At 37.2% G+C, this 26,800-nt stretch overlaps 1 protein-coding gene across 14 annotated transcripts; it reads right to left on the bottom strand.

The window, feature by feature from the left end:
- Positions 1 to 371: 371 nt before the first annotated feature.
- On the bottom strand, positions 372 to 26,800 carry SPDL1 (spindle apparatus coiled-coil protein 1). 14 transcript variants are annotated; one of them, XM_068960068.1, is made up of 14 exons: positions 26,673 to 26,800; positions 24,745 to 24,891; positions 23,509 to 23,552; positions 21,689 to 21,927; positions 19,377 to 19,553; positions 18,593 to 18,787; positions 18,144 to 18,293; positions 17,384 to 17,482; positions 16,380 to 16,490; positions 13,836 to 13,976; positions 10,803 to 10,912; positions 9,483 to 9,670; positions 8,129 to 8,474; positions 372 to 615 (listed from the first exon to the last, which is right to left on the bottom strand). In XM_068960068.1, exons 4-14 carry the CDS (start codon positions 21,845 to 21,847, stop codon positions 465 to 467), a joined length of 1,827 nt encoding a protein of 608 aa, XP_068816169.1. In that variant the 5' UTR covers positions 21,848 to 21,927; positions 23,509 to 23,552; positions 24,745 to 24,891; positions 26,673 to 26,800; the 3' UTR covers positions 372 to 464. The 14 variants fall into 14 exon arrangements, with proteins under 14 accessions (XP_068816169.1, XP_068816163.1, XP_068816165.1 ...); XM_068960062.1 differs by lacking the exon at positions 23,509 to 23,552 and having other exon boundaries at positions 372 to 3,020; XM_068960064.1 differs by lacking the exon at positions 23,509 to 23,552.

Below are 26,800 nucleotides of genomic sequence, written 5' to 3'. Positions count from 1 at the left end.
CACATACCTTCACAATCAAGTCAGTCTGAGAGTTGAACAATTACACATTAGGGGAAAAAGGTAGGAAGTTAGGAACTGGAAGAAATTCAGGAGCAATTACATATGACTTAGTTCTGCATCAGCATTGCTCAGAGTGGACCCATTTTATTACATACGAAAACTTCCACAGCAAGTTCTTATCATTCAGAATAGTACTATGCATCACAGAAATAATGCCTAACAAGTATTCAGAGTTTTATCCAAAATGGAAGACAAGGCAACACTGCAGGTCATATTGCCAGGGAATTTAATAGGTGACCTCTCAGAAGTTAAGACACTGGAAGTGCGGTCATACTCCTCACAAAACAAGGCAGACAGACATTTAAGTTAGGAACCTGTGTATATTTGTGCAACACAAGTTTACTCAGTAATTCTTGCTGAAGCAAAACTCCAAATTACTAAGGTTCCTTCTAGAAATACAAGCTTTATTGCTGAGCACACTGTGTTTCAGGAGTTGGCTTAGAAGATACATATAATGTAGTATATTTTTTCTTTTGTGCTTTCTTCTCAGTTGTGATTACATTTTCCTTCTTCTCTTCATTTTCTGTAGTTTCAGATCTGGATTCAGCTGTTAACCTACAGGCAAAGCAACCATTCTAAATATATATTTAGTTAATAAAAACCAGTGCTAAAACAAAGCTTTAAGCAAAATCAACAAGCCAACTAGAATACAGGGTTCAGCCATACATGAAGATGAAGCAAGTATCTTTTAAGAATAAAATGAGACCAAAGTAAAGCATTTATTTTTATCACTCTCCCCTACATTTCACCACTTTTAAAGTATTTTTGTTTAAAGGCTTATCTGCTGCAGTGATAACTGGTTGTTATTAGCCTTTAAAAAGAAAAAACACCTACGATGCCATGGATGTAAAAGAGGAAGTCACATGAAAGCACAACTCTTAAGTGAAAAGAGGTCCCAGCAACACAATACAAAAGAGATAAAGTTGAACATTTTGTATTAACAATGGCGAGGGGTGGAAGGGGGACCAAACAAAGCAATATGCTATTTCTAACCAGGTCCTGTGTTACTACCACCCTTATCTTAATTTCTGAACATCTAAAAACATAGTAAGTTTCTTCCCACTTCTTCAGGCTCTAAGTTCCATCATTTTTCCAGTGTCATGTTTTAATGATTATGAATGTAAACAAGAATACAACGTTAACTACTATATTGCTGTTGAAGAGGTAACTTAAAAACGAGATTTAGACATCTGAGCTCAACTAGATGTACAAATTATTTAAGAATTATTTAATGAGCATGACTCATTAAAACAATTTGCTAACTAGTGATATCTACTCAACCAAATCAGTCACAACCAATTAACTGTTACACATGATAGTTTCCACAGCAAAACAGATTATGGCAAATGAAGTTCTTAAACATCTCTTTACATAACAATGCAAGTTATATGCTAACTGTCACTTATCTTTTAAAGCAATTCCCTAATAACTGTGTGGGCTTCTAGTGGTCTCAAGAATCTCTACTGATTATAAATAAACCTACAACAATCACAGCTGCTTTCAATAGTGCTTTTTCAAACAAGAACAGCTGTTGAAATTGTTAGATTAAATTAACTGTAATATTCTGGACATATGGCAGAAGATGAGTACTGTGAAAGGAGCTGTAACAATGACAAGTTTTAGGAAACCTTGCTACAGATGCTTCCCACCCTCCCAATTCTCACTCCCAAGTCTATCTTTAGACACAAATATACCAAATAAAGCCTTCTTATCCATTTTAAGTATGCAGCATACCTTTTCTCTACATACTTTTTTCCTGCAAGCACTGTCTCAGTAGATTGAAGAACTGTGCATTTCTCCCTAGGTGAGCAATGTTTGCTCTACTCTCACTTTGTGAGAAGTCCATCGCCCCATTAAGACATGCTTACCCAAGTATCTCTTCTGTTCCTAAACCCCTGCCATTTTGATGGCTAACAATTTTCTCTTTTGCTTTCTGGTCAGCTGTCACCCCATTTTAGGTGTGCTGCAGCTTCTAAGTAGTCAAACAATTACATGATGACAAGAACAACCACCAATTTAGGGAAGAAGGGAAAAAAGGACGTTCTGACTAATCTTCTCATAAGTTTTTAATCTACAACTTCCATTACAGCTATAACTAGGAAAAGAGAGCTTGTGCTTAAGCATCCGTTTCCATATTAAGTTCTTTTCCTTTGTCCTGCCTTTCTTCTACCTTAAACAAGCACACCCCCTCCTCCCCCTAAACATTAGGTTAGGGGTTAATATTTCCAGCAAGAAGTCCCTACAAAGTCAAAAAACAGAAAAAGCAAAACCTCAAACACAAATCAAAAGGCCAAATGAAATCTAATTACGTTTAAACAAGTTCCAAAACAGCATAACTGGTTTATTCAAAATACTGCCATTTTGCAGTCATAGGTGTTAATGCAGTCAATGCTGTGTTAATGAGAAGTGTGCTACCTCTAGAAAACAAACTCATGTCAAAAACACCACACTTTTATAAAATGAAAGGCAACAGCTATTAGAATTAGTTGTTATTATTTCAACAGGAAAGAAAAAATTTATCTTATTGACTACTGATGCACAGCAAAATGTGTATACAAGTCAACATCCAGTAATGTAATTTCCTCAGAATAGAACTATGTTAATAAATACTTAAAAAGTTAGGAGACAGACTTGTGAAAATGCAATGAATGAGCTATTTCATATTCATCAGCTTCCCTTCCCCACCTTTTTAGGTTGGTTACATCTGTTATCTGGATCAACAATACACTGGCATGGTTTGCTTCCACTTACAAAAACCTTAGTTTAAGGTAACATATACTGGGATATTCAGAAATCCCTGAAGACGCAAACAACCTCTGAGCTTTAAGGTAGCAAAGATAAGGCTTCTGTCTACAGTTGAAGCAAATGAATGCCAGCAATGCATGCCAAGCTCCAGACTTTTCATTCTTAGCATCTTAGAGTTGGTCTGCAAATGGTTCCAACGCTGGCTGTTCTGCTGCCTGCAAGTGGTTGAACCATACTTTCATTACCATGCTGAATCAAATTTTTGAAAAAATACATGTTTCACTAATGTGTAATAGATAACGTCCACAGGTTGCTACATATAATAAACGGGATGAATTACAGCAAGTTCAGTTAACAGGCTCTATCAAAGAGAACAGCTAAACATTTTGTTATGAAATAAAGTCTTAGAGTTGAAAGTCAGCCACTTTCCTCTTTTTTCCTAACAGCCTTCCGTTAGTAACATTTCACATTATCACATCTTTTGAGCACTCTAGTGACAGTCTGTCACAGTAGAGAATACCTACAGCCTCCACAAACCAACTGAGCACTCTTGATATTTCTCTAAAAATAAATAAATAAAGGTTCTGACCCAAGAAACGCTGTATTTAAATAAGTTTTGTCTGAAAAATATAGAGCAAGTAAGTTCTTTGAAACTTGCATCAGAGTATAAACTAGCTGAACGTTACTATCCTAATCCCAGTTTACTTGTAAGATGCTAAACTGCCATTTGTTCCTCAGTAAGCAATATTATTAAAAAGTAACATTACTCAGCTTATGCTGCCCTACAGCTCTAATATGGACTGCCTTGCTGACCACTCATTCAACATCATTTGAATTTTTCATTTTGGAATTTAACCTAGAAATTCTTGACAGATTGCATGAAAACATTTCTGTATTTTTCAATTTTATTGTACAGTTTGGTTCTTTCACTCAACTTTGGCAACCCTTTTTTCCATAAGGAAGCTTCAGAATTTTTGAGACTATTTTATACCATAAGAAACTAACTGCAAACGTAACAACTTTGGATTCATTAAAAATAAATAAATAAAAATCACAAGCCAAGTGAATAAGGGCTGATAAATTCAAAGTTTGTTGCAAGTTAAGGTGCACATGTTCTCAAAAACCCACCGCATGAAGGACAGCTATCCCTGAAGAGGTAGTCTTAATTTCAAAGTGAATCTACTGTTGACCAAGAAAAAAAAAATCATGAAGTCACTTCATAAACTTCTCTTGACAGCCCTGTTTCCCCTCAGAAGCCAATACCCCTGTTTTCTGCTCGTTTTCCCCTCTTGTCCTCTAAGTGTACCTCATTACTGTTACCAAAACAACTCTGTTTTGTTGCATGGCTGCACAGAGGCAAGGCACTAATCCAGGTTTAAAAAAAGCCACAGGTAGTTTTGAAACCCTGGTAAGTCTCCAAACAAAGCCAGTTCACGTAATGTCCCCTACAGCATTGGCACAGTCCATAAAGCACTCAGAGGGAAATTGATGGGCCAGAATCAACAACAGAGGCTATTTAAACAAACATTTCCACTCAAATGTTTGTGGAACTATGATATGATTCTACCAAGTTTCAACTTTGTGGTCTTGATAAAGAAGGCATAACAGCAGTTCTTTCTACTCATTCAGAAAGATTGACTAGTCTCATCAAGATGGGGCTTTACTTCCTGAAAACAAAAGCCATGCCTAAGACACCAAACAGTATTAGTTATCTAGATTTCCTGCTCAGTCAAATGGCCACAGGCATTCTGTAAAAGAGTTCTTGTTTGAAAGAAGTCCAAAAAAGGTAGATGATGTATATGTTATCTGACTTCACTAGCCAATCTAACAGAGCAGATAAACTTTGGGCACGTGATTGCTTCTTTAGATCAAACTGAAGAAAACAACTTCAAACATAAATGCAAACTAAGCTGGGCAGGGAGAGCTGAAACTTACTCTTTCAGTTTCAGAAGCAAAGAACAGCATTTCAATGCAGAAGCATATCTTTTCATAGACCAATTGGCCTAACAGAAGATATCACTATTCTATAACCTTTGTATTGCTTATATTACACCAGCAGGAAGTTTAAAAAATTAAATATTTAAATAGTCTCAACTGTATTTTCAATGATTACAAATCTACCATAACCTGATAACATATTCCAAACTTCTTTTACTTTAAGCATTTGTAAATATACACGTACTCACTGCACATAGATGTACATCCACTAATTGTTAGTCAGAAGTTATTTAGCTTTCCTTTGTTAAATTATATTAAGCAAGACTCTTCATCAAGCAAAGAAATTTATCATCCATAGAAGTACATACTGACCACCTCTTACCATTTTTCCATCATATCCTAATCCAGAAAAACAAAGCTTTCTGCACCGTTTGGTAGGAATGAAGTTTATAATTTATTCAGTTACTTACAGCTCTTCTGTTCACTGCCACCTTTCATGGACTAGCAATAACAGAACTAGAGAAATTATTGCACAAGTAAACCACTCAAGTGCCAAAAATAACACCCAATGACCACATTCGCCTTTTCAGCTGTAGCCTCACACTGTAGTTGAGCACAAAATAGATCACTCACAATTATCCACCATGCAAATGCCAGTGGTTTATTCTCCTCAGAACCTTCCATTTTAAAGTCCACAATCCTGCTCAACTGGCCTGTATCTTTTGTGCCTTTGCATTTAGCTATATTACTATGTAGGGTTTATCCACACCCAAAAAGAGAACAGTCCACAGGTTCTTTTAGCCTTTAAGAATCCAACTTTTCAAATATTCAGATTTCATTGTGACTTCCTATCTGATAAGAAATCATAACAGGTTAGAGTTAAGGAAGTTCTCATCATTAACTTGAAAAGATCACCAACTGGGGATTTAGTAGTTCCTTGATGCCATCAGAAATACAAACAGAACCTACTAGCTGGTTTTGCCTTTTATAGGCTCTTACTGCCATTTCAAATGCCCTAAAGGAATATATGTGGAGGATTAGAACTCCCCTCTGAGCTATTACTTCGTCTTCTTTTTGCATCTTATTCTCTGCTTCCAATCATCAGCTTCATGAAATAACTTCCTGTCATCGCCTCCTCTCTGATAGTTTGCTTCTTCAGTTCACAAACTGCTTCCAACAACTCCCTCTTGGCAGACGTTGTACACTCCTCTCCAGAGGAAATACGACAAACTGAAGTTACATTTTTCACGCTCAGGTTATGTGCTATCCGTCTCGTCATGCGTACAGAATATCAGAACTCAACGCTATCATCATGCTATCCAACCTCTCCTGTCAACTTTCACCACCCATTTTTGACCTCCCTGCTCTTTCCTCCTCAATAATAGCCTCTGCGTGCTTTGATATAGCTATTTAAATTGCTATTTCCACAACACCCTTTCCAGACCGTTTCAGAAGATGGTACTGTTCAGTTGCACTAAGTCTGTTAATAGCATCCAACAAACCTTAAACAATTGATCCAAAAGTCAAAGTATCAATCCAATTACTTCTGAGTGCCCTTAATTTTGGATATACCGTACAGGTTTCCGTGTGTATAGATATTTTACCATCTTTGAAGTTGGCTGCCATTCCAGATTCAATCAACAGGCCTGAAAGGTATTCATTATTGACAAGACCTGAAAAATTGTTCAAATAACCATATTCTTTCCCAGCCAGAAACTACTGTATCTTACCATACCACTTTAAGGGATCTTTGAGCTTTCTTTGCTTCTATGTTTCAATCCAAGTCATAGCCTGCTGTGGGACAAACATGCCCTCTGGAATGTCAAATATCGAAATTTACATTTCTTTTTTTAATCAAAGCATTTAAGTTTCAACTCTAGTTACACTACTATTTTTAAGAATGTCACTGAATGATACTATCACTAGTCAGTGATTCTATTAATGAAGCTTCTTCAGTTCATCTCATAACCAGTTATGTCTAGAAAACAGTTTTCATAAAAACCTTACAGATTTAACATCTAAAGGAACTGTTAATTTACTTGTTTTGGAACACTGCAGCAGCCTCACTGGATACTTCATGCAATCTGTTGAATATAAAGCTGCTGACGCTGTGAACACCTTAAGTAACCCTCCCTGTAAGCAACCAGCCAAAATACTCATTGAAGGGGAAGAATGGAAACCTCATTGTGAGGCAAACAGGAATACAGCTTTCTCAACCAGGACTGTTTAGGTTTTAAGGCACTACAGCTTCCTAAACTATTCTAGTCTCTCCTCCCCCACCCTCAAATCAACATAGTGTTACAGCTAAAGCAGAAGAGTCAAAGAATGATGCAAACGGGGGAGGGTTCGTGAAACTAGAAAAAGTTTAAAAACATCATTGTACTTTTGCCAAACAAACTATTCTTACCTCCCTGAAGGATGGTTTAAAATAATTACGTGCTCAGATACCAGATGCATGCAGAATCACAACTTAGACACTAAAGAAAGCTAGGAGGAAGGATGGGAAGGAAGAGAAGGTGTTCTTGTTTTTAGCGGCAGACAGTAGCAGGCTGCAAGCTCAAACCACCTAACACTAGCCCAGATTTTTTCAAAAACCCAATAAAACGTAGATTACTTAGATTAGGCATATGAACAGAAGACAAAAGCACCAGCAGGAAAAAAGCATCATTCCTCTTACCGAGCCAAAAAAGTTAGAACTAATTACTATGCTAAGTTACTTTACCATCTATCAAAAAAATGACTTAAGTTTTCAGTCCAGGGGAAAAGTTTGATCTTGATTTAAGAATTAAGCTTCAGAAATTATGATGCGTCCAGATTACGAAAGTCAATTGTCTGTCAACATAGATGAATTAACAGCATAATTCAATGTTATTTTATAAAATGCAAGTTCTGTTAACTCAATTTAGATTAAGAACTATTTAAATTTAAGTTTTTTTTAGGCTTGAGGCTAAACTTTGAAAGCTGGCAGGAGCTAGAATTAGGTATGAAACTGAAGCATGATACCTATTCATGTTACTTGGATATGCAACCCAGTTGTGCGGCAGCTTTGAATGGACCAAGGAAACAGTCCTGTTTTTGAAGCAAGAACAAACTGAGTGAACTATCACGCTATCTGCATACCTTAAACATTTTAAAGCGATTATGTCAACATTATTATTTCAAAGATTCTATTACACAGCTTTAAGAGTCCTTTTCATTAGCCATCATTTTAGTCTTTCTAAAAGGTTTTGAGAGGCTGAATGTAGGCAGATGGAGCTGAGGAATTACACTGCATGCAACACTTAGGAAATAGATAAAGAGTTGGATAGCATAGTTCATGCAGCGAAAGAAAAGAGATGCAGGTCTTTGCTGATTGCCTTGAACATACACAGAAGCTGACACTGACCTGGGGGCAGCCGAAGTCAAAGAATTATTTCCATTTCTGTCATGTGAAGTACAGGTGTCATGATGCTCATCTCTGATTTTAACTCTCTTTCTTTCTTTCTCAGTTCCCACTACTTTGTGCATCGCTTGAAGAGCTATATTTATTGGTGGTGCTTCAAGGACATGTTTTTTTGGAGAGGCGTCACTTTGCTCTAAGTTCTTGGAACTCATCTTTGTTTCTTCCTTACTTGACAATTGAGCGAGAGCGGTTTCTTTTGCTAAAGTATTTTTGCTGTCCACGTATTCACAGGTAGGGTCCACTGGAATCTTCTCCCTCTTCTTTTTAGCTTTAGTAACTTTAAGAAACTCTAAGGAGAGAAGAAAATAAATTAAAAAAAAAGGAATATACTGTTTGTACACAAACGAAACTAGAGTTATTCTGTTGTTCACCAACATGTTCATATGAGCTACTAAAGCTGATAAAGAACAGATTTCACACTGCCAAAGATCTTGGAACAGTTCTTAATATCCAATGCATATCCCTTAAAGAATGCCCATTCTTCAATTTTCAGTCCATTATCAGCAGCTAAGCACACCAACAGAAGTTGGCAGAAAAAAGAAGGAAAAAAACAAAAAGAACAAAAAGAAAAAGGACTCCTCCTCCCCATCACCTTTACCTTAAGTTTTACCAAGACTTTTAAGTACATGTTCTGAACAACATGAATATACTCTCAGTTATTTTATTTCCACTTTAGAGGCTGCTGAGATGAGCTTCCAACCATTAAAATTTTAAAAGAAGCCTTTAGTAAATCCTTTGGGTTTGGACAAGTACCAAAACCAATGCACTCATCTATTTCTCCATTCATCTTCCCCCACAACTCCTTTGTGTGTACAGATACACAGGTGTCAGCTGTTTTTCAGGTGGGTCACTGTTGTCAAAATTTAGTTCACATTAAGGTAGCCTAGTCAGTTTTTCCTTTAGTATTTATTACAAAGCTCACATCACCAGTCCATATACAGAAAAGTCAGTATTTCTCATTGATGTGGATACTGTTACCATTACAAAAAGTACCTCCTGAAGAGTTGTTCCCATCCACTTCACTACACCTATCTATTTTTTCTAAAGCCTCAGAACGCCATTTTTTACTCTTTAGTCTAATTACTGTTAGCGTACACATTGAAGTAAGGTCCTTGAGTAATGTAAGTTTTTATTTCTTCAGTTCATCAGTTTTTGGATTATTATACAAAAGCTAGCCACTTAAACATTAGTTCATACCTGGAACTAACCAAATGTCTTCATGATATGAATGACATTCAACAGGGAGGTTGAGAAGAGCAGATATATTCTTTCTTCCATAAAGAGAAGAAATATTTACCTTCAGGTTCATACTTCATTTTTAGCTCATCCAGCATAACTCGCAAGTTCATATTCTCACTCTGACAAGCTTGCAAATGCCTCTCATTTGTGAAGAGTTTCCTTTCAACTTCCAGAACCCTTTGGCTCTCATACAAAGCTTTCATCCTCTGCAAGGATAGTTCGTTTCTCAAGGTTTCCGTTTCCTTACTGGGGAGGGGTGTAAGGGGGAAAAATCACGTATGCACTAGTCAGACAATTGTTTTCAGGCAGCAGGTACAAAGTCAACTCAACATTCAACTACTTCATATGGAATTCACATATTTATACACTAGTAGAGAAAGTAACAATAGCTGGAAGCAGTCTTCTAGTATAGTGAAAGTTACCACTTGAACCTGACAGAAGCAGCAAGTTACTAGAGACCTAACACTTGCTAAAAACAAAGCTGTACCCGGAAATACACACATATAAATCGTTTGAGAACTTTCCTCAACCTTACAAATTTACACCATTAAGTTTAACCTGTGTGTAAGTTACATAACTACTCCTATTAATGACAGCACAAGCTTTAAACAAAGGTGGTACTATAAACGACCATCACAAATACACAGAGTGCTAACATAATCATGTATGCCCTTCTCCGTTTCAGAGGCCATTCATCTCCACACCATAAACACAGAATCATCATTCCTCACTGCTCCGAAGATGCTCAGATCATGCCAGTTCTCATAACAATAGCAACAACAAATCAGGAATTCCCACAGCAGATCAGTACTTCCTCCTAGGAGGGGATGCCATCTCATCTGAGGGTTTAAAAACAGTCCTGAGGCCACTAACTGGTATGGAATTAATAGATATGGAGTTCACTACCCTAAAAAATACATCTCACCTAAACAGCCTCATGAAAAATTTCAGGTGTTACTAGATTTTTCAGGTGTTACTAGATTTTAGGCTCTTTTCAGAGAAGAGAAATATTTACAGCCTATAAATTTTAAAAAAAGTTATAAAGATCCCTTATACATTAAAACAACAAAAAAAATTTTTAAATTGACAACTGTCAACTATCTCATTCATATCTAACACTGTATTAACAAGTTATTTCTAAAAAGAAACAATAACAGAGGTTAGTTTAGCAACCCTCTGTTGCAACAATAGAATGGCAATCAACACACGTCTGAGCTCCTGTCATGAACATAGGCTAATTCAACAGCACTAGACAATGAGCATATTCATGCAACGCACTACATACAGATAAACATTAACAGAAGAAAGAGAAAAAAAAATAGCTAGAAGATACTCTAACTACAACCAGCTTATAGGCCCCAGACCCCTAAGCACTTACTTTGAGTTGTCAAGTTTCATTTGAAGCAAGTCCGCATAGTAACCATCTTCAGATTCTCCTCCTCTTGAACTAGTACTAGCTCTGGATTCTTCTGTGTTCTCATATAAGATCTGATGGAATAAGTAGTATTAAGTTGTCAACAACTAGCGAAATTTCTGAAGGATATTAGCTTAGTCCTTAGGTGAAATTTTCATCCATTTCTGTAGAGAAGCCTTCTTTGGAAGCATTTAAAGATACAGGAGAGCTAAGTTGCTCCGAGTACTTACTAGTTGGTTACTGTCAAAGAGCCCTGAAATTGACAGTTCTCTCTTATTCACTAAAAGATATTCTTCTATAATTCTATTTAAAAACCTTCTGGAGTTGATGACTTGCTTTTTTTTTCTTTTTCTACTTTAGAATGCAGAATACTTAGCATAATTACGGGGGATTTGCTTCAGCCTCTATTTCTGGACTTCAGCAGCTGAAATCTCAAAAGGTAGCTAATTTCAGAAAGAACTATTCAAAGACACAGAAGTGACAACTCCTACAGCTACAAACTTCACATGAAACATCACTGTCAGTTTAAAGATTTCTCTGCAATGTTATTCTCTTCTCTTTCCATTAGCTCACAAGACAGCTAATTCTCTGTAGGTTAGCATTTGTTTGCAGTGCAGGAGTCCGAGGGAGAAAGACTAATGTTTGGATCCTGGAACCTTCTGTAGCAGCACACATTGCTGTTATCCAGTGAAATTTGTTTGACTGGATGATAGACAACTGCAGATTTCTTAAGAGTTTTCTTCCAAAAGCCAGACCAATTTCACATTACAATTTCATTAAGATTATTTTGAACTGAATGAGGGCCTAGATACTTGTCTGTACAACAGCAAGTAAGCCTGAATTAAGCATTGTCCTCCCCAATATTTAGGCGAGCCATATTGGTGGGGGGGGGGGTAAGGGGGAGGAAGCAGTATGTTTGAGCTTCAGTTACACTAGCTGATTCTTAGAGGTATTCTGCTTTAAGTGCTCAACAACGAACTGAAGTGCTTCTTTAGTTCAGGCCAGTTACGCTCTTATACTCGTGTGCTGTTGTGGTAAACAAAAGATAAAAAGCAGCTGGAGAAAAATGCTAGTTGATGCTGTATGAGAAATGCACGTGCATCAGGAGGGGCCAGAACCTAGGTAAAAAGAAATAAGGCTTCAGACCTTCTGGCCTGCAGCATAAATTCCATTTCAGACCTTTCAAGTGGTTATGTCTTAACTAGTCAAAAGGAAGAGGCTGCATAACTTCAGATGCATAGCTATTTCTCCCTTCCTTTCTTTCCCTGCTACAAATTGCGGACAAGTTTTCCTACTGGTTGAGTTAACAAAAGTACAAGTACGCCTATAATTAAAAAAAAAAAAGTTAAAAAACCCCACAGAATTAGAGTTTGTTGCTTGGGATAGATTTAGACAGATAATCTTACACTAACTGCAAAGATTTTCACTTCAGGAGGAAAAAGCAGTTACTACTGCTCCATCTAGGTTGAAGTTTTAATGCGAACATAGGCACTCCTTATGACCTGGGCAAAAAAATTACTGTTTGTCAGCGTTTTAAGTTTCCAATAGTCCTGGAATAAATTTAATAATATTCCATAAAGAATAATGAAACATACTTAAGAGTGCTACTGCCAAAAAAGCTACCTGCAAGGGTCAATAGAACAAACTTGTAAGTTTGACTTCAGTCACAAGGTAAAAGCAAATACGATACATGATGCAACTTGGGCTTCTGTCAAGAACACCACTTATGTCAATGAATGGCCTTTTATTGCTGAAATCTTCTAGTCTAAGAAAACTTGATCAACTTGATAAATTTGATTCATAGTAAAAACACATAGATGTAATGAACTTCTTATAAAATATATCAGTTCCGTATGTGACATCCTGGTCACCAAATCAGTACATATTTGGAACAAGCACTACTCAGATTTAAAGCTGTCCCATAGGTACCAGAGCCTTACTTCATTCACTGAACACAGATACTTTTGACGGCTATTTGAATTGATCATTCCCTGTCCTGACACTGTTTATTTATGGCCTTGAGACAAAAAAAAATGCTAGTCAAGCTTACAGATGACAAAACTGGTGAAGCAACCAAGCAGTCAAGTCGTCTTGATTGCTTGATCAAGCTGTCTTGATTGCTTATTAAAATGGGTCAAACCTAGCTTTATGCCACTGGCTAAACAAAGAATAGAGTACACCACCCTGCAGAGCATAATCCCGATGCCATAAGCTAATAAACTCAAGTTCACATTCTAAAGCTGCAATAAGAAAACAGCAAGCCAGTCAGTGAGTATGCCAGATTGTAAGCAAGGCTTACATCTATATACATACAACCATCAGCAACATTACAGTAGCGCATGTAAGTGTTCTCATTTGTATTTCTCACTTTCTAAACTATTTCAAGGTGCTGCCAAGCTGCAAAAGGGGGTTGAACAGAGCTGAAAGAAGTGCCTCACAAAAATGATAAAGCAATTCTGTCTGGTAAAAAGATAGTGCTTCAACTGCAAAATCAAAATGCCTTCACGGAAAGGAAAGAAGCATACAAGAGTTCTAATATAGCCGAGACACTAGAAATCACTTATAAAGCCTAAAGACACACAGTAAAGTGAAAAAGTAGCAAATACATATTTTTCATTTCTTTCTAAATTAAGATCAGATATCTTTGCTCAGTAAACTTAAACCAAATAGTTGAACTGAAACACTAGACATAGCTATGTAAAATATGGAGGTGTGACATAGAAACACAGATAAAACTGTTTTTCCAAAACATGGAAGGGGGAGAAAGAAAAAAGGCGACAGAGAGAAAAAGGAGATTTTTAAAAGATTTTTTTGCTTCTCTGCACTTCAGAAGTATATATTGTCCAGATATAAAATTAGTAGTCAAATAAAGCTATGAGTAACCTTTGAATCACTTTTCAGAGTTGAATATGGCCTTTAGATCTTTCATAGTTCATCTTCCCTCCATAGTCTAGACTTTCATTATAGGACTTTTCTACTTGCTTACAGACCACAAACCTTGAATTTTTCTAGTTGTCTCACTTTCATGAGAAGATCTTCAATCTCACCATTCTTTTGTTCTAACATTGACTGTAAGCGTTCCAGCTGCTCAAATTCTGCCTGAGAACCTTTCATTTGTAGTAGTGTAGCCATTTGCAACTGAAAAAAAGAAAAACAAAACCTCAAAACAAACACTGGGTTAAGCAATGGAGAATAACTCATCTTCCTACCTAGAAACGTTTCTGAACTACAAACCTCGAGCTTCACCTATTAGTTATTATTTTTCTAATCTCAAATGTAAAAGAGCATGGGATGCTTAACTCACTACTCAAAATTAAACACCCGCCTTCTCAATTATCATAACAAAAACTAAAAGTTATCATAACTAAATATCTTTAGGGTAGCCAAAAACTTATGGAATATCCACTGATCCTGAAGGTGGCATATCTTTCTCTTTAGTGATTAAGTAACCTTAACATGCTGTCAAAGACACACCAAACACTTCACATTCAAGCCTTAAACACCAAGATAATCAGAATCAAACTACAGTCCAGACTTGTTTATCAGGGCTAATATGCATATACCATCAAGAATTTCTTAGTATTTATGAAAACAAAAACAAAGAATACCCTAGTTTACCAACCATTTTTTGAGGATCTCGTTCCGAGATAACTTATTTACAGCCCTTTTAAAAATTTGCTTTCTGTAGTAATCAAAGAATTTCAGCTAGTTCTATGCCTTCAACAAAGGCATTATTTCAAGCAAAAAAAAATCCTCTGCCATTACAAAAGGAAAAATTTACCGAAGTAGAACCTTGCATTTCAAGCAGATTTTTCTGGTATTGTTAACATAACAATATTATAACATACACCTCTTAACACATTCGAGTTACAAGTGATACATTAGATATTCAAAAAATTGGAGAAACAATACAAAATATACTAATAGCAACATTTAACAGGCTGTTAGTGATACTGTAGCATTTAACAGGCTGTTAGTGATACTGTAGCATTTTTACCAGTCTAGTCAATATTGATAAGGTAACACTGTAAGACACTTAAAAGTCGTCCCAGGGAAAGGATTAACTGAAATACAGTTTAGATTACAGATTAACAGAGAAAGCTAGAGAAGAGCATTTACCCTATAAAAATCTCTTTTATCAGATAAAGAACGTTCATAATTCTGATGCATCATTTCCTTTACTAACCTCTGCAGGATGTAGGGGGCAGGTGAAGGTTTAATTCTCACCAGCTGACTAACACTAACCTCTCATTTTCCAAGCAGGAAGACACCTAACCTTTGCCCATAGCTTTCACTAAACAGAAGAGCCCACTTGCTAACTATCAGAAATGCAAATTGCAGTTCATCTCCACAGAGATAAAAACAAAAAAACCCAAAAAAATTAAGAAACTAGAAGAGATAAAACGAGCTGGAGAAAATACTCCAGCAACCATAAGACTTTTACAGGAGTGCTCTTGACTTTCTGTGCAGAAACTATCAGTAAATACTGCATTCATACATTTTTGGCAATGGAATGCTTTAACAACGTAACTAACTACACTATTGGACTCATCTGCTGAATGAGCAGAGACTAATTAACTGTACATTGAATATACACATCGACTCACAATACAAAGCAAAACAGAGAGAATCCTAACAGGGATTTAAGATGGAAGCTTAGGTCTGTCGTCAATGCTACTCATTATTGTCACTACGAGGGCTAAGCGCTGTTCTCAGACAAGCTTCATGCCCAAATATTTGCTTAAAGCTACAGGATCCACCCTTGTATTGGGAAATTATAAGACCAACATGAAAACAGGTAAATGTTTTGCGGCATCCCCTTCACAATACCTTGTAAAACAGCTTTGCTATCTAGATTTCTCAACAGTTGATGTTAGGTTTTACTAGTCAACAGCTCTCATTAACCAATGAGCTGCTATCCTAAAGTATTGTCTCAATGGAATAGTTTAAGACAAAAATTGGCTTTTACTCTTGCACTAAGTATCTGGAGAAGCAAGACCAAGAGGGACAGACAGAAGAGGCAAGTAATCCAGCGGGGGGGCCGAGGGGCGCAGAACAAAACAGCATGATCAGAGGAAAGAATGAGAACTTTCTCTTTTCCCCTCAAAAGACATTCACTACTGATAACCTCAATTAATACGCAGATAAATAATTTATCTATTACCAAAATTAGAGAGGGAGAGAAAAAGCAACTGTTAAGACAAATTGAATGCTACAGTTTGACTGACAGGAACTGTTTTACTTTTTTCCCCATTTAACAACTGCTACCAACAATGTTAGCAGACAACACTTTCAGCATAACTCAGAGTTCCAGGATAAACCAGTAGTGCTAGTAACAGTAGAAAAATGCTTATGTACTATTAAATTCAAATTGCGTCATGCCATCTCCCTTGTCTTTTCTCACATTCCCCCCGATACAGACTGCTGCATCATATTTCATGCCTGGTTTAAAGAGAATCAAATTCTCTAGCTTGCGTTCCAAAGCGTTGTCGCCTTATCAGATCCCAAGGAAATCCTAGAGTATTACAATAATGATCATACCTTCATTCTTTGTAATTGTTCTCTAGTGAATGCATGCTGTTTTTGTAGTGACTGATATTTTATTTTCACACTGATCAGCTGTCGTTCCATTTCTGCCCTACGGTCCTCCACCTACAGAACATTGTTAACAATTACTACTACAAAAATGATAACACTTGTCACTTGGATGCTGAGTTTTACCACAAGAACGCTATCCAACAATCAGCGTTGGTTTTGAAAGTACCATTTTTCGAACAGGAGTACTTGAAAATATTTGCTATTGTCATTATTTCCAAGACCAAAGTAAGCAGACATTGCTATAGCAGCTGAAGCCAAATCAATAAAGTACAAAAGAGTTTTTCCTTGTTGTTCTTTGGCTACGATAATAAAGTAACATTTAATCTGCTGCAGTAGTACTGTAGCACAGTTTTGTCCACGGGCATCAGAACAAATTATTTGGAAAAAAATTAGTATGAACTACATACCAATTCAACCGATTCCCTGGGTGTAGTCAGAAAATAAGACAACTTTCTACCCACTTCATACCAGCTTAACTCTTAATCTAGTAAGAGTTCAAAAGCCCTCTCAAAGGCTCAGATAGCCAGTCATTTTCAGCAAGTTCTTTAAACCAGCAGTTATGATCATCTTTTAATATTTCATGTGTTAACTTAGGCATATAAAGAAGGATCACCAGGTGAACAAAATTTTTTAGAGCTAAGACCTATAGACAGAACTGTCATGAACCCTCATAGCCCCTTTGTCTTCCATCCTGAAACCCAGTAAATAAGTAATTCCACTAAGGTTACCATCTCCCCAGCTTCGGAGTGGGTTTAAAAGTGTTTGATGGGTCAGTTCCCAGATACAGTTCAACATCAAAGTAATACTTGAGGAATGGAGACTCAAGCCTGACAGATCAGACACAAATATTCTAATATTTTCAATGCAACATAATAAATACAATTTACGATTAAGTATTTCTTCTTCTCTCCCCTGTACATTCTCAGGTGTATGTGGCATAATCGTACCTCAGCAAAGAGAGAGTTGCCTTTACTTGTAGGGTCCAAAGATTGCTGCAGTGCGTGATCCAGCTGAACCTGCAGCTCTTGATTAGCCTCACGAGCTTTCTAGATTCAAGCCAGAGAGATATTAGTCAATCAAGAATCAGATGTACTGCATATAAAAATTAAGTCAGATAGGAAATGAAAAAAGAGGTAAAACTATTACCTTTATCACAGATTTTATCTTGTACTAAAGTATTTAATTGTGCATATATTTCTAGGCAGAAAAAGGTAAGTTTCTACAGGGTTTAATACTTTGCTTGCTGTTCAAGGAAAAAGCAGAACTAAGTCCTTCAAAGGAAAACTTGGATATTTATCAGTTGAATTAGTAGTACTGAGGCAATTATCCTTGCTGTGTTAGTCAGTCACAGATTCAGCACTCCCTGGCACAAACTTTGAAAAGGCATTCAGTAGGAACTTGAAAGAAAATGAGAATTCTATCAGTGACCTGTGAAAAGTTCCTATTAAGAGGTCCAATAATGCTATGAAAAACATCTCCATGGGTAGCCTGCCACAAGATAATACCAATAGAGAAGGTATTTAGCAACAGGTAATACCAATCTAACAAAATGAGATAAACCAAAATAACCTCCACACCACTTCTACCTTCTCTTTCTCCCTCCCTCCCTCCCCAAAATTCCTTTCCTTATTTCAAGGAGAAGCTAGCACTAACCACTCATGGAATTCAGAGATTATCCAGTACTGTTGTATAAGATAAACAGAATACCTCTAATGCATTACAGTAAGAAACGACTTCTTTTTCCCTCTCTTCTTTTTCTCCCTGTAGACGCTCCAGCTGATTACGTAAGTTGCTATTTACAAGTTCCAATTGTTCTTTATTGTACTGCAATTCATTCAGCTTCTCTTCAACACTGGCCTAATCACAAAAATCAAGTACAAAATAATAAGCTTACAAAATACAATTTTAAGAAAAGCAGGTCCAAATAAGCCAAACAATTCTGTTAGTTTCAATACAAAACACTATTTTGGAAAAGAGGTTATATTAAGGTTTGGTTATTACAGCTATTGTTGTTTGTCCTGTGGCTATTGTCTTACTGTTAAGCCAATTTTAAGGTAGCAATATATACACAGCACCCAAAAAAATCAAACGTGCAAAAGGCTTAGTTTTATCTTCCAGCAGCCTACATTCCTAATAACTAAGTACTACTCACACACCTTCACACTTTCTAGTTCAGTGAGTTCCATCTGAAGATTGAGCATTTCTGAAGACATGGTCTCATGTACACGTTCAGACATCATATGCAACTCCTCTGATTTGGCAGCAATTATTTCCTTCTGATGATCCACTTTATGTCTCAGTTGTTTCTCTGTCAGTCGAGTTTCATCTAGTTCTGCTTTCAGGTTCTCCAACTTAAAGACAATTGACAACCCAGTGATACCATTTTATAGTAAGTTCTTCAAAAGCATAATACGTTTGATTCATGGTCTGATCACAGAAGTGTCTTAGAAATACAACTTAACAGTAAGCTTTTAAGAATAAGCTTGAAAAAAATCATTCTAATTCACAATGCAACTATGCAGATGCTTGTTAAAAAAACAACCAAACAAGCTCTTATCCTAAGGCCAAGAATTTAAGCCTGTTCAAAAAGATATTGTCACCAAAGTATACGTCTATTGTGAGCAAGACGCAGAACTAACACACTAACCTTGTCAATCCCCAACAATACTTGCATTATACATTCTTGACCTTCTCCCTGTAGTTCCAGGTTTAACAAAAGCTATCATGAAAACTTTATTTTTCTTTCGTAATAGTAGTTTAAAAAACATTATGAGCTCCGTTCTGAATCAAACTACTCAACTTATATGGCAAAATAACGTATGGCTACACAACAGAACTATTGATTAGATTTGTTTGGGTAATAAGTGTGTAATTATGAGTTCAATACCTATTATTTAGAATGCTATCAGCAACATTTTAGCAGTATATTAAGTTCCAAACCTTGTTTTTAAGGTCACTGATTTCTTGTCCATGAACTCTGGCAAGCTGTTCTTTCTGTTTATCCAGTTGCATGTTTTGCTGTTGCTTAAGAGCATCACATTCAAAACTCAAGCTTTCCAACATTCTGTTCTTGAGCTCAATTTCTCTCTGCAGAGAGTATTTCTCTTGTTCAAATTTCTGGAAAAGTAACAAAGTCTAAACATAATATTCATAAACGCTTGAGGAACAATTTACTCGCTATAGGCTTAGAACCGAGACAATAATTGCTTAAGGCCTGCAACTCCACTGCTAAAGTGCTCGAGTCCCACTTAGGAATTGGAATTTTGTACCCATGTTTCAAAATATAACAATCTGCTTTAAATTTTTATGGTTTTTTTGGTTGCATAACAGTCTCTTTCATGCAAACTGTGTACTTCTCACTCAAAGCGTGGGGGCATCTTTTTTGCAATTAGAACAAAAAATTTCAACTAGAGCTTAGGTGTCATGTTTCTACCACGGATGCAACAGAATGGTCTCAAAAATTGTTAGTGTATCAAGCCTCCTACTGTTGAGCAGCTGGATTCTCTGTCTGGTAAAGACTCTATAATGTCTACCGTTTTGTGATAAACCTCATTAAGTTATCCAGATTGAAAACAACTTTTTAAAACCAACTTCTCTCTATATCTGATCAGATATATTTGTTAGCTATGAAGAGCAACTTCTTTTTACTCTACCACTCCCCTGGCAGTTTGACAGGGAACGGGGGGATGGACAGGACACAACACCACCCCTGCCTGCACCCCCACCCCCCCAAAACCCCTCTTCAAAGCAGAGGTCAATGTAAATACTGAAACCAAATCTGGCCAGAGAAGCAGGAGCTTTTTTTTTTTTTTTTTTTTTTTTGGACTCTTAAAACACAAACCAGAAAGAAAAGGAAGCATGTCAAAACTAAAAGCTATCAGCTATGAAATTCACCTCTGCAGCCTAGGTGCTAAGCCAGGCTTAACATTTAAAAATACAGGATAAGAATTTCCTCTCAAAGATTGAGAGAGTACACAGAAAAGGTTTGGGAGTGCAATGTGCAATGCTGGCCAGGCCCCAAAAAGGAGAAATCTAGCATGAAATGTTTAGCTAGAGTTTTTTTGGTTTTTTTTTTTGTTTTTTTTTTTAAAAAGACTCTTGTGTTTACTTTTAAAACTGACATTTGTTTCCATGATAATTGTTTTGGCTCTCAGATTCCAAAGAGAAGAATTACAGATACCAGATTCAAAAGAATCTGTTGGGTAATCATTATTCTCACACAACATGTAGTTTTAGTGTATGAAAAGAAGCAATTCCTCCCCACCAGCTCCCCCAAATCCAAGTTATTCACTGACAAGGTTCACGCAAATTTAGTTCATTAACTTCATTCCAGTCTATAATGTTGGAATGTAACCAAGGGTGCAGTTTCACAACACAGCAACTACCATCTCAAGGTATCTGGTGAAAAAGATGATCCTGCCCTGCCTTCCTTATCATTTGTGCTTCACAGCCACCTCTGCCCACTAACTGATAAACATCCGTTATTAGTGTTCATTCAGAACAGCAAGGTGATATAACTCTCTTCCAGGTGATCACACAAAAAACAAACAAACATTAGTTCTATCACACAGGAAGGGATCACAATCCACAGCCAGAAGCACTCCATACTAAAAGAAATAGTAGATCCGAAGCACAGGCAGACTGAAAACCAGTATTAAGCGTTTATGAAAATTGGAAGAGATTCCCAAGACTGAAAATGTCTTACACAATTACTAAGAATATTAAAAGATTAAGTAAAATCTCTACCTTGTAATAGTCTTCTGAGCTGTAAAGAAACGTACTAATAAATCCAGAATTCCTTGGTATTTAGAAAACGTGAAACCAAGTTTACTACTGAAGAAATCAATTTTACAACCTTGGTTGTAGTGTTATTGTTCCAGCTTTAAGTGATACAAAGTTTGTAGGGAGAAGGTAAGAAAAAACAACTGTTAAACATGCACAAGATGCATGCTCTAAAACAAATTTACTTTAGCAATTAATATCCATTTCATATTAGATGCAATTAACTCTACCTAGCACTGAGCACAACACCCATATTCCAGTCCTTCAACTTGGTGTAAAGTTAGCTGTAAACTTGGGTCTAAGAATTGTGCCCAGTGTCTTAGAGGATAGATAAGAAGTCCTCCCTACAAATAGCTAAACGAAATAGGTTTATTAAAATGAATAAAACATTTAGGTTTTTCAGAAAATAGTTAAATTAAAATCAAAATATAATTGACTCTCTTCTTATTCCAAGAGTATAAAAAAAGCACCTCAGTTTTGTCCGTCAGTTCACGACGTGTTTGATCCAACTGATTTTGAACTTCACTTTGAGATTCCAATAAATGCAAGCCATACTGTGCTGCCTTTCTCCGTTCATTCTCTGCTTCCTTGAGTTGTTGTCGAAGACTTAAAATGGTCTCCGTCTCCATTTCTCTTGCTTTTATTGCCTCCAGACTGCACACACAAGTTGGTTAACAAAAACGTACTGCAATAAATTACAGCAGTTAATCTGAAAGAAAATTTGGATTTTATTTGTTAATCAGGACACAACAGTATATTTTTGTATCAGTATGAGATGAAAAATAAATAGCTTACAAACAACTAGTCTTATGAATAGAGAAACACTAGCTATTTCTCTCTAAACTTAGTTAATGTCTTACTCCTCATTGTATCTTAAGTGACAGTACGCAGCGAAACAGCTCAGCAGGATGTTCCTGGAAGAAATACAACTCTTGGATGATTGCTCAAGGAATAGCTGCTAGGTACAAATGCAGCTACATCCTACAATGCCAAAGTCAAACTGCTTACAGAAAATCATAAGCCATCATAAGCTCATAACAAACTTCGGAAAAATGCATTTTGAACATTTCATGCCATTACTCCCACCCCAGCTACAAATAACAAGCTAATCTCTATTCCAACCCATTTTGTATCATCAGTGATATGACAATTCAAACTTTCTGCCTGATCTCCTTTAAGGACAGCCCAGTGGAGAAGGAGGGGAGGGAGGGGGGGAAAAAAAAAAAAAAGGATACACATACACACACTGGACTAGGCACTAGGCAGAAGGCTTGTTTTTAATCAACTTCAAATGCAATTGAAGGGACAAAACGTAGTCCTAGGCTGAGAAGTTAAGCCCATGGGAAACCAAAACCTTCACTACTTTCCATTGAACAGTACTAGTGATGACTTTTAGAGGTAATTGAAGAAGCTCCTAGTTAAAGCTATTTAGAATAATAAGATGATGAGATATCTTACATACAGCAAAAACAAAGGTGATGCACATACAAAATACTCTGCAGAATAAGTCCGTATCAAAACCAAAGTAGCTCTAAGCTAGAACAATTCAAGTGGGGCCCCTTAGCTTCACAACGATTTATTTGTTCAAACTCCCAGTCTTTTTTCGAGAGGCTGCTGTGTTACACAATTCAAAAGCATCAAAAACAAAACAGAAAACTACAAGGAACATGACAGAAATACAATTCTGGTATACCTTGCCCAGTTTCACCGCATACAGAACTTGTTCATTAGAAACACAGAGTTTATCTAATATCTAGCCATCTTACCATATATAATGAAAGAGAAGGCAATAAGCTAGGAAACAACCTCCTAAAAACACCATTAGGCAAGTGATAAGGCATATGGTTTTTAGTGTTATCATAAGTAGCACAGAGCATAGAGTTATCCCAAACTCTCAAACATAGTTGGATAGACTACAAATTGGTCAGTTCTCAATTAATCTTCCACCATAATACACAAAACAAGAATAGAATAAACCTGGACTAACTAGAGCTTTAATTGTGTACATAAGTAACACTTAATAAGATTCATATAGGCAGCTGTATTAGCAGAATACTTTACTCCTAATAACATTATGTGGGACATACAAACATATAGAGGAGGTGGAAGAAATGAATTAAGAATAGATTTAATATTAAAATTACTTTTTTTTTTAATAAAAAAATGGGCCATCTCCTTTATCTCTGCCCCTCCCCCCACTTTTTTAAAGCACGCATAATACTTGTGTCTTTCATCACTGTTTTCAACTTCAAAGTTAGATCACTTCAGCTAACATATCTGTTTGCCATACCTTCTCTTTGCCATGTGTTTCAGAAAACTCATCCACTTCTATCTCTGTATCATAACATAAGACATGAATAAAGGTTGCTTTTGCAGGAGGAGATCAAAATAAACCCAAAAAAGCAAAATAGGGAAAAAAACCCAAATAATAACCACATAAACCTAAAAGGAGTAAGATTAACAACATGGTTTTGCATGACGGCCAACTCCCAAACCTAACACCTAGTAAACCTGCACACTGAAGATAAATCCTATTAAGACAGAAATTGCCAAGTGACTCAGGCTCTGCACAACATAAGCTAAGAATTTTCTCTCAGAAATTATACAGTAACAACAATATACGATTACAAAAAAATTTTTGCAGTTGATTTTTCAAAGCCAAGGTTCATAATTTTTTTAATCACTTAGTCCTCACAATCAAGTTCATTCTTCACTGAAGATCTTACTCACTGTTTTTTGTTTTTACCTACGCAATTTAATCACTACCATTTCTTACCGGCACATATATTATCCTTGCAAATGTTAAAAAGATGCTTGTCTTAATCTGCACCAAATTTCACAGTATTAATGAGTCATCACCATACTGAAATGTATGTGTTAAAGTATTAACTTTAACATTTTGTTTGCTAACTTTTAATGCAATAAAGGTATTTCTACTGGAGTTTCACAACTTCCTGTTTAAACAAAAATTTATCATTTTGTCATACAAGAGGACATCATGCCAAAAATCATGCTACTTCCTTTCACAGTGAAAAGACAGAAATTGTCGTATTCTATTTTTCAAATTTTCAAGCCTTTGTTGTTGTTGTTTAACTTATGCAGACTTTATCTGGCCAGGCTCTGAAACTTCAATTATTCATATTCATCTACTGCTGTTTGAAACACTAGCTTCGCACATTTACCAAAAAAATTTTTTTTGAAAGTCAGTAATTTGGCATACCTATAACATCTAAGTAGTGTCAACAATATATACTAGCACAAGGACACCTACACTAAACACTGTATAGAATTTAATAGTGCAATGCTTGAGGGATAAGATTTGTAATGTTACAACCATAAGAAAGCAAGAGCTTGTGGTGTGAATTTGTGTAGACAAAGGAGATTAATTAATCCGTATTCATTTCAGAAAGAGAATTTTAAAAACTGTTTATTTTCTGATAAAACAGTAACACATTAAGATTTCAGATACAGTAATTTGATTGCTCCTAGCTTACAAAATTAACTCTGAATGATATTTTTAACTCACCTTCGGAAGTCCTTTTAATTCTTTCTTGAGTTTATTCTTCTATTTTTCTAAAAAAAGCAACAGTTGTCTAGCTTGGATGAGTATAAACTGCAGTTACAGCAAATTTCTTCATAACAGTCCTTTTCTGAAACAGCTTGATGCCCGTGGCTGTCCCATGAAAATGCAGATCACTAGTTAAAACCCCATAGAAATGCAAATCTTATTCAAATCTCATTTGAGGTAGCTGTCAGACAGTTGAGAAACAGCCAGATTAGGCAACACTGGCAAGGGATAGATGCTCTGCGGTTTACTTGTAGAGCAGGGAAACTGGCTACACCCAGGGTCATCTACTTCCAGCACATATTTCATTTTTAAAGGTAGTTTGGGAATTTCACCTTTCTCTCTCCTTCTCCTTCAATCTCTTTTGCATTCTCCCTCCACCTTTGCATACAAGATCTTTGTATCTTAATAAATCATTTACTGGTTACTATCTAAAAGATTTTAGGTTTTGGTTTTAATTTTATAGCCAAAGTATGGAGGAAAAAGATAAATAGATTTCCTACTATAAGAAAGTATACATACTATGCAAGGAGGCACCTACTTCACATGTCTTGCCAAGTATTTGGAAAAAAAATAAATATGGCTTTTCAGACACTGTAGGAGCACAGAAGATCCTCAACTCTGTTATCATCTGTTTCGGATAAGTGTAATCAGAGAGCTCCAATAAGCTGTGTTCACCAGCCCATAAGATTACACAGGGAAGTCACTGCTTGCAATTTCCTACCACGCAAGAAGTAAATTATTCAAGAATTCTGTTTTAAGATAAATTAACTAGCTAATAATCCCAAGATTCAAAACAGAATTAATCAGTTTTCATACTCTGCTGCTTAAACAGAGTTCTAGCTTTTCTGTCTCCGGGAAAAAGTCATGTTTCAGTATCCATAGCAAAGACCAAAACTACTTTTTCTAAGTTTGCATTCCATGCTCCCTCTAGTCAATTCACAACTGCCAGCACAGGGAACTGTTTCCAACCCTGGGGTACTGGGGGGGATGACAAAAACCAGTCTCCTTATATCTATTAAGAATTACACATTACTCACTTCTGGCTAGATATCCCCAAACATTTTATGACAGATCCTGTACTGAAGGCTCTAGACTTTGATTACTCAACCGTTTAAGTACTCCTTGATAAAAATAACAGGGGAGAGGATGAAAAGGCACTCTCCTGGCATGCAAGCCTTCCTCTCCCCTCCCAGACTCTTCTAGTTACACTACTAATCCCAGGGACCGTGTGTAACACCTGTCCTTGTCCTGAAGACAACTGCATCACCAATCGCTTCAGAAGTACTTACGCAGTTTTTCCGACCGCTACCATGAATAGCGACATAATTTCTCTCCCCAGGGCAGGTACTCCCCTTGTAATTCATTTCAGTTACTTAAACAAGTCCACTTCTTCACCTGCCGAACTGAGATACTCAACAACTGAGATAACTTGGGGGGCTTCTCAGCTTCCCCAGAACATAGTCTTGGGTGGGCGAGCATTCAAAAGAAATCGGACCCCAATCTGAGCTTTCAGTCTCTACCAAGTACCTCGCCAGCCGACAACCGGCTCTGCCAGGGCTTCGCCTAGCCAGCAAACAAGCGGGGCGAGCCCGCCGAGGGGAGGGACCTGACGAAAACCGCGAGGCCCCCGGCCCAGCCCCCCAAGACACGGGCCTGACAGGACGGACGGAAGGACGCAGGGCAAGAGGGGCTCCGCGGCCCCACCACGCAGAGGGCCCGGCCCGGCCCACGCAGCGCTGCCGCTCCCGAGCCAGGAAAGCGGCCGCCGGAGCCCGCTTCCCCGGACAAGGGGCAGTAAGGAAAGAGCAAAAAGCTCCGCGTGAAGGAAAACCGGCTCGCGCCGCGCCTCCCCTGCCCCGACGACCGCCGCCGCCGCGCAGCGCTACCTCAGCCCAACGGCCGCGCGGCCGCCAACACCCCGCGCCGGCCCCGCCGCCGCCGTTCAAAACCGCCCCGGCGGCGCCGCCCAAGCCTCGCGAGACCGGCCGCCATCCTCCTGCCCCTCCCCCCCACC

The sequence above is a fragment of the Struthio camelus genome, chromosome 13 (assembly GCF_040807025.1).
Source record: "Struthio camelus isolate bStrCam1 chromosome 13, bStrCam1.hap1, whole genome shotgun sequence".
Classification (NCBI taxonomy): Eukaryota; Metazoa; Chordata; class Aves; order Struthioniformes; family Struthionidae; genus Struthio; species Struthio camelus.
Note: the sequence above shows the minus strand (reverse complement) of the source record. Positions and strands in the feature narration are given on the sequence as shown.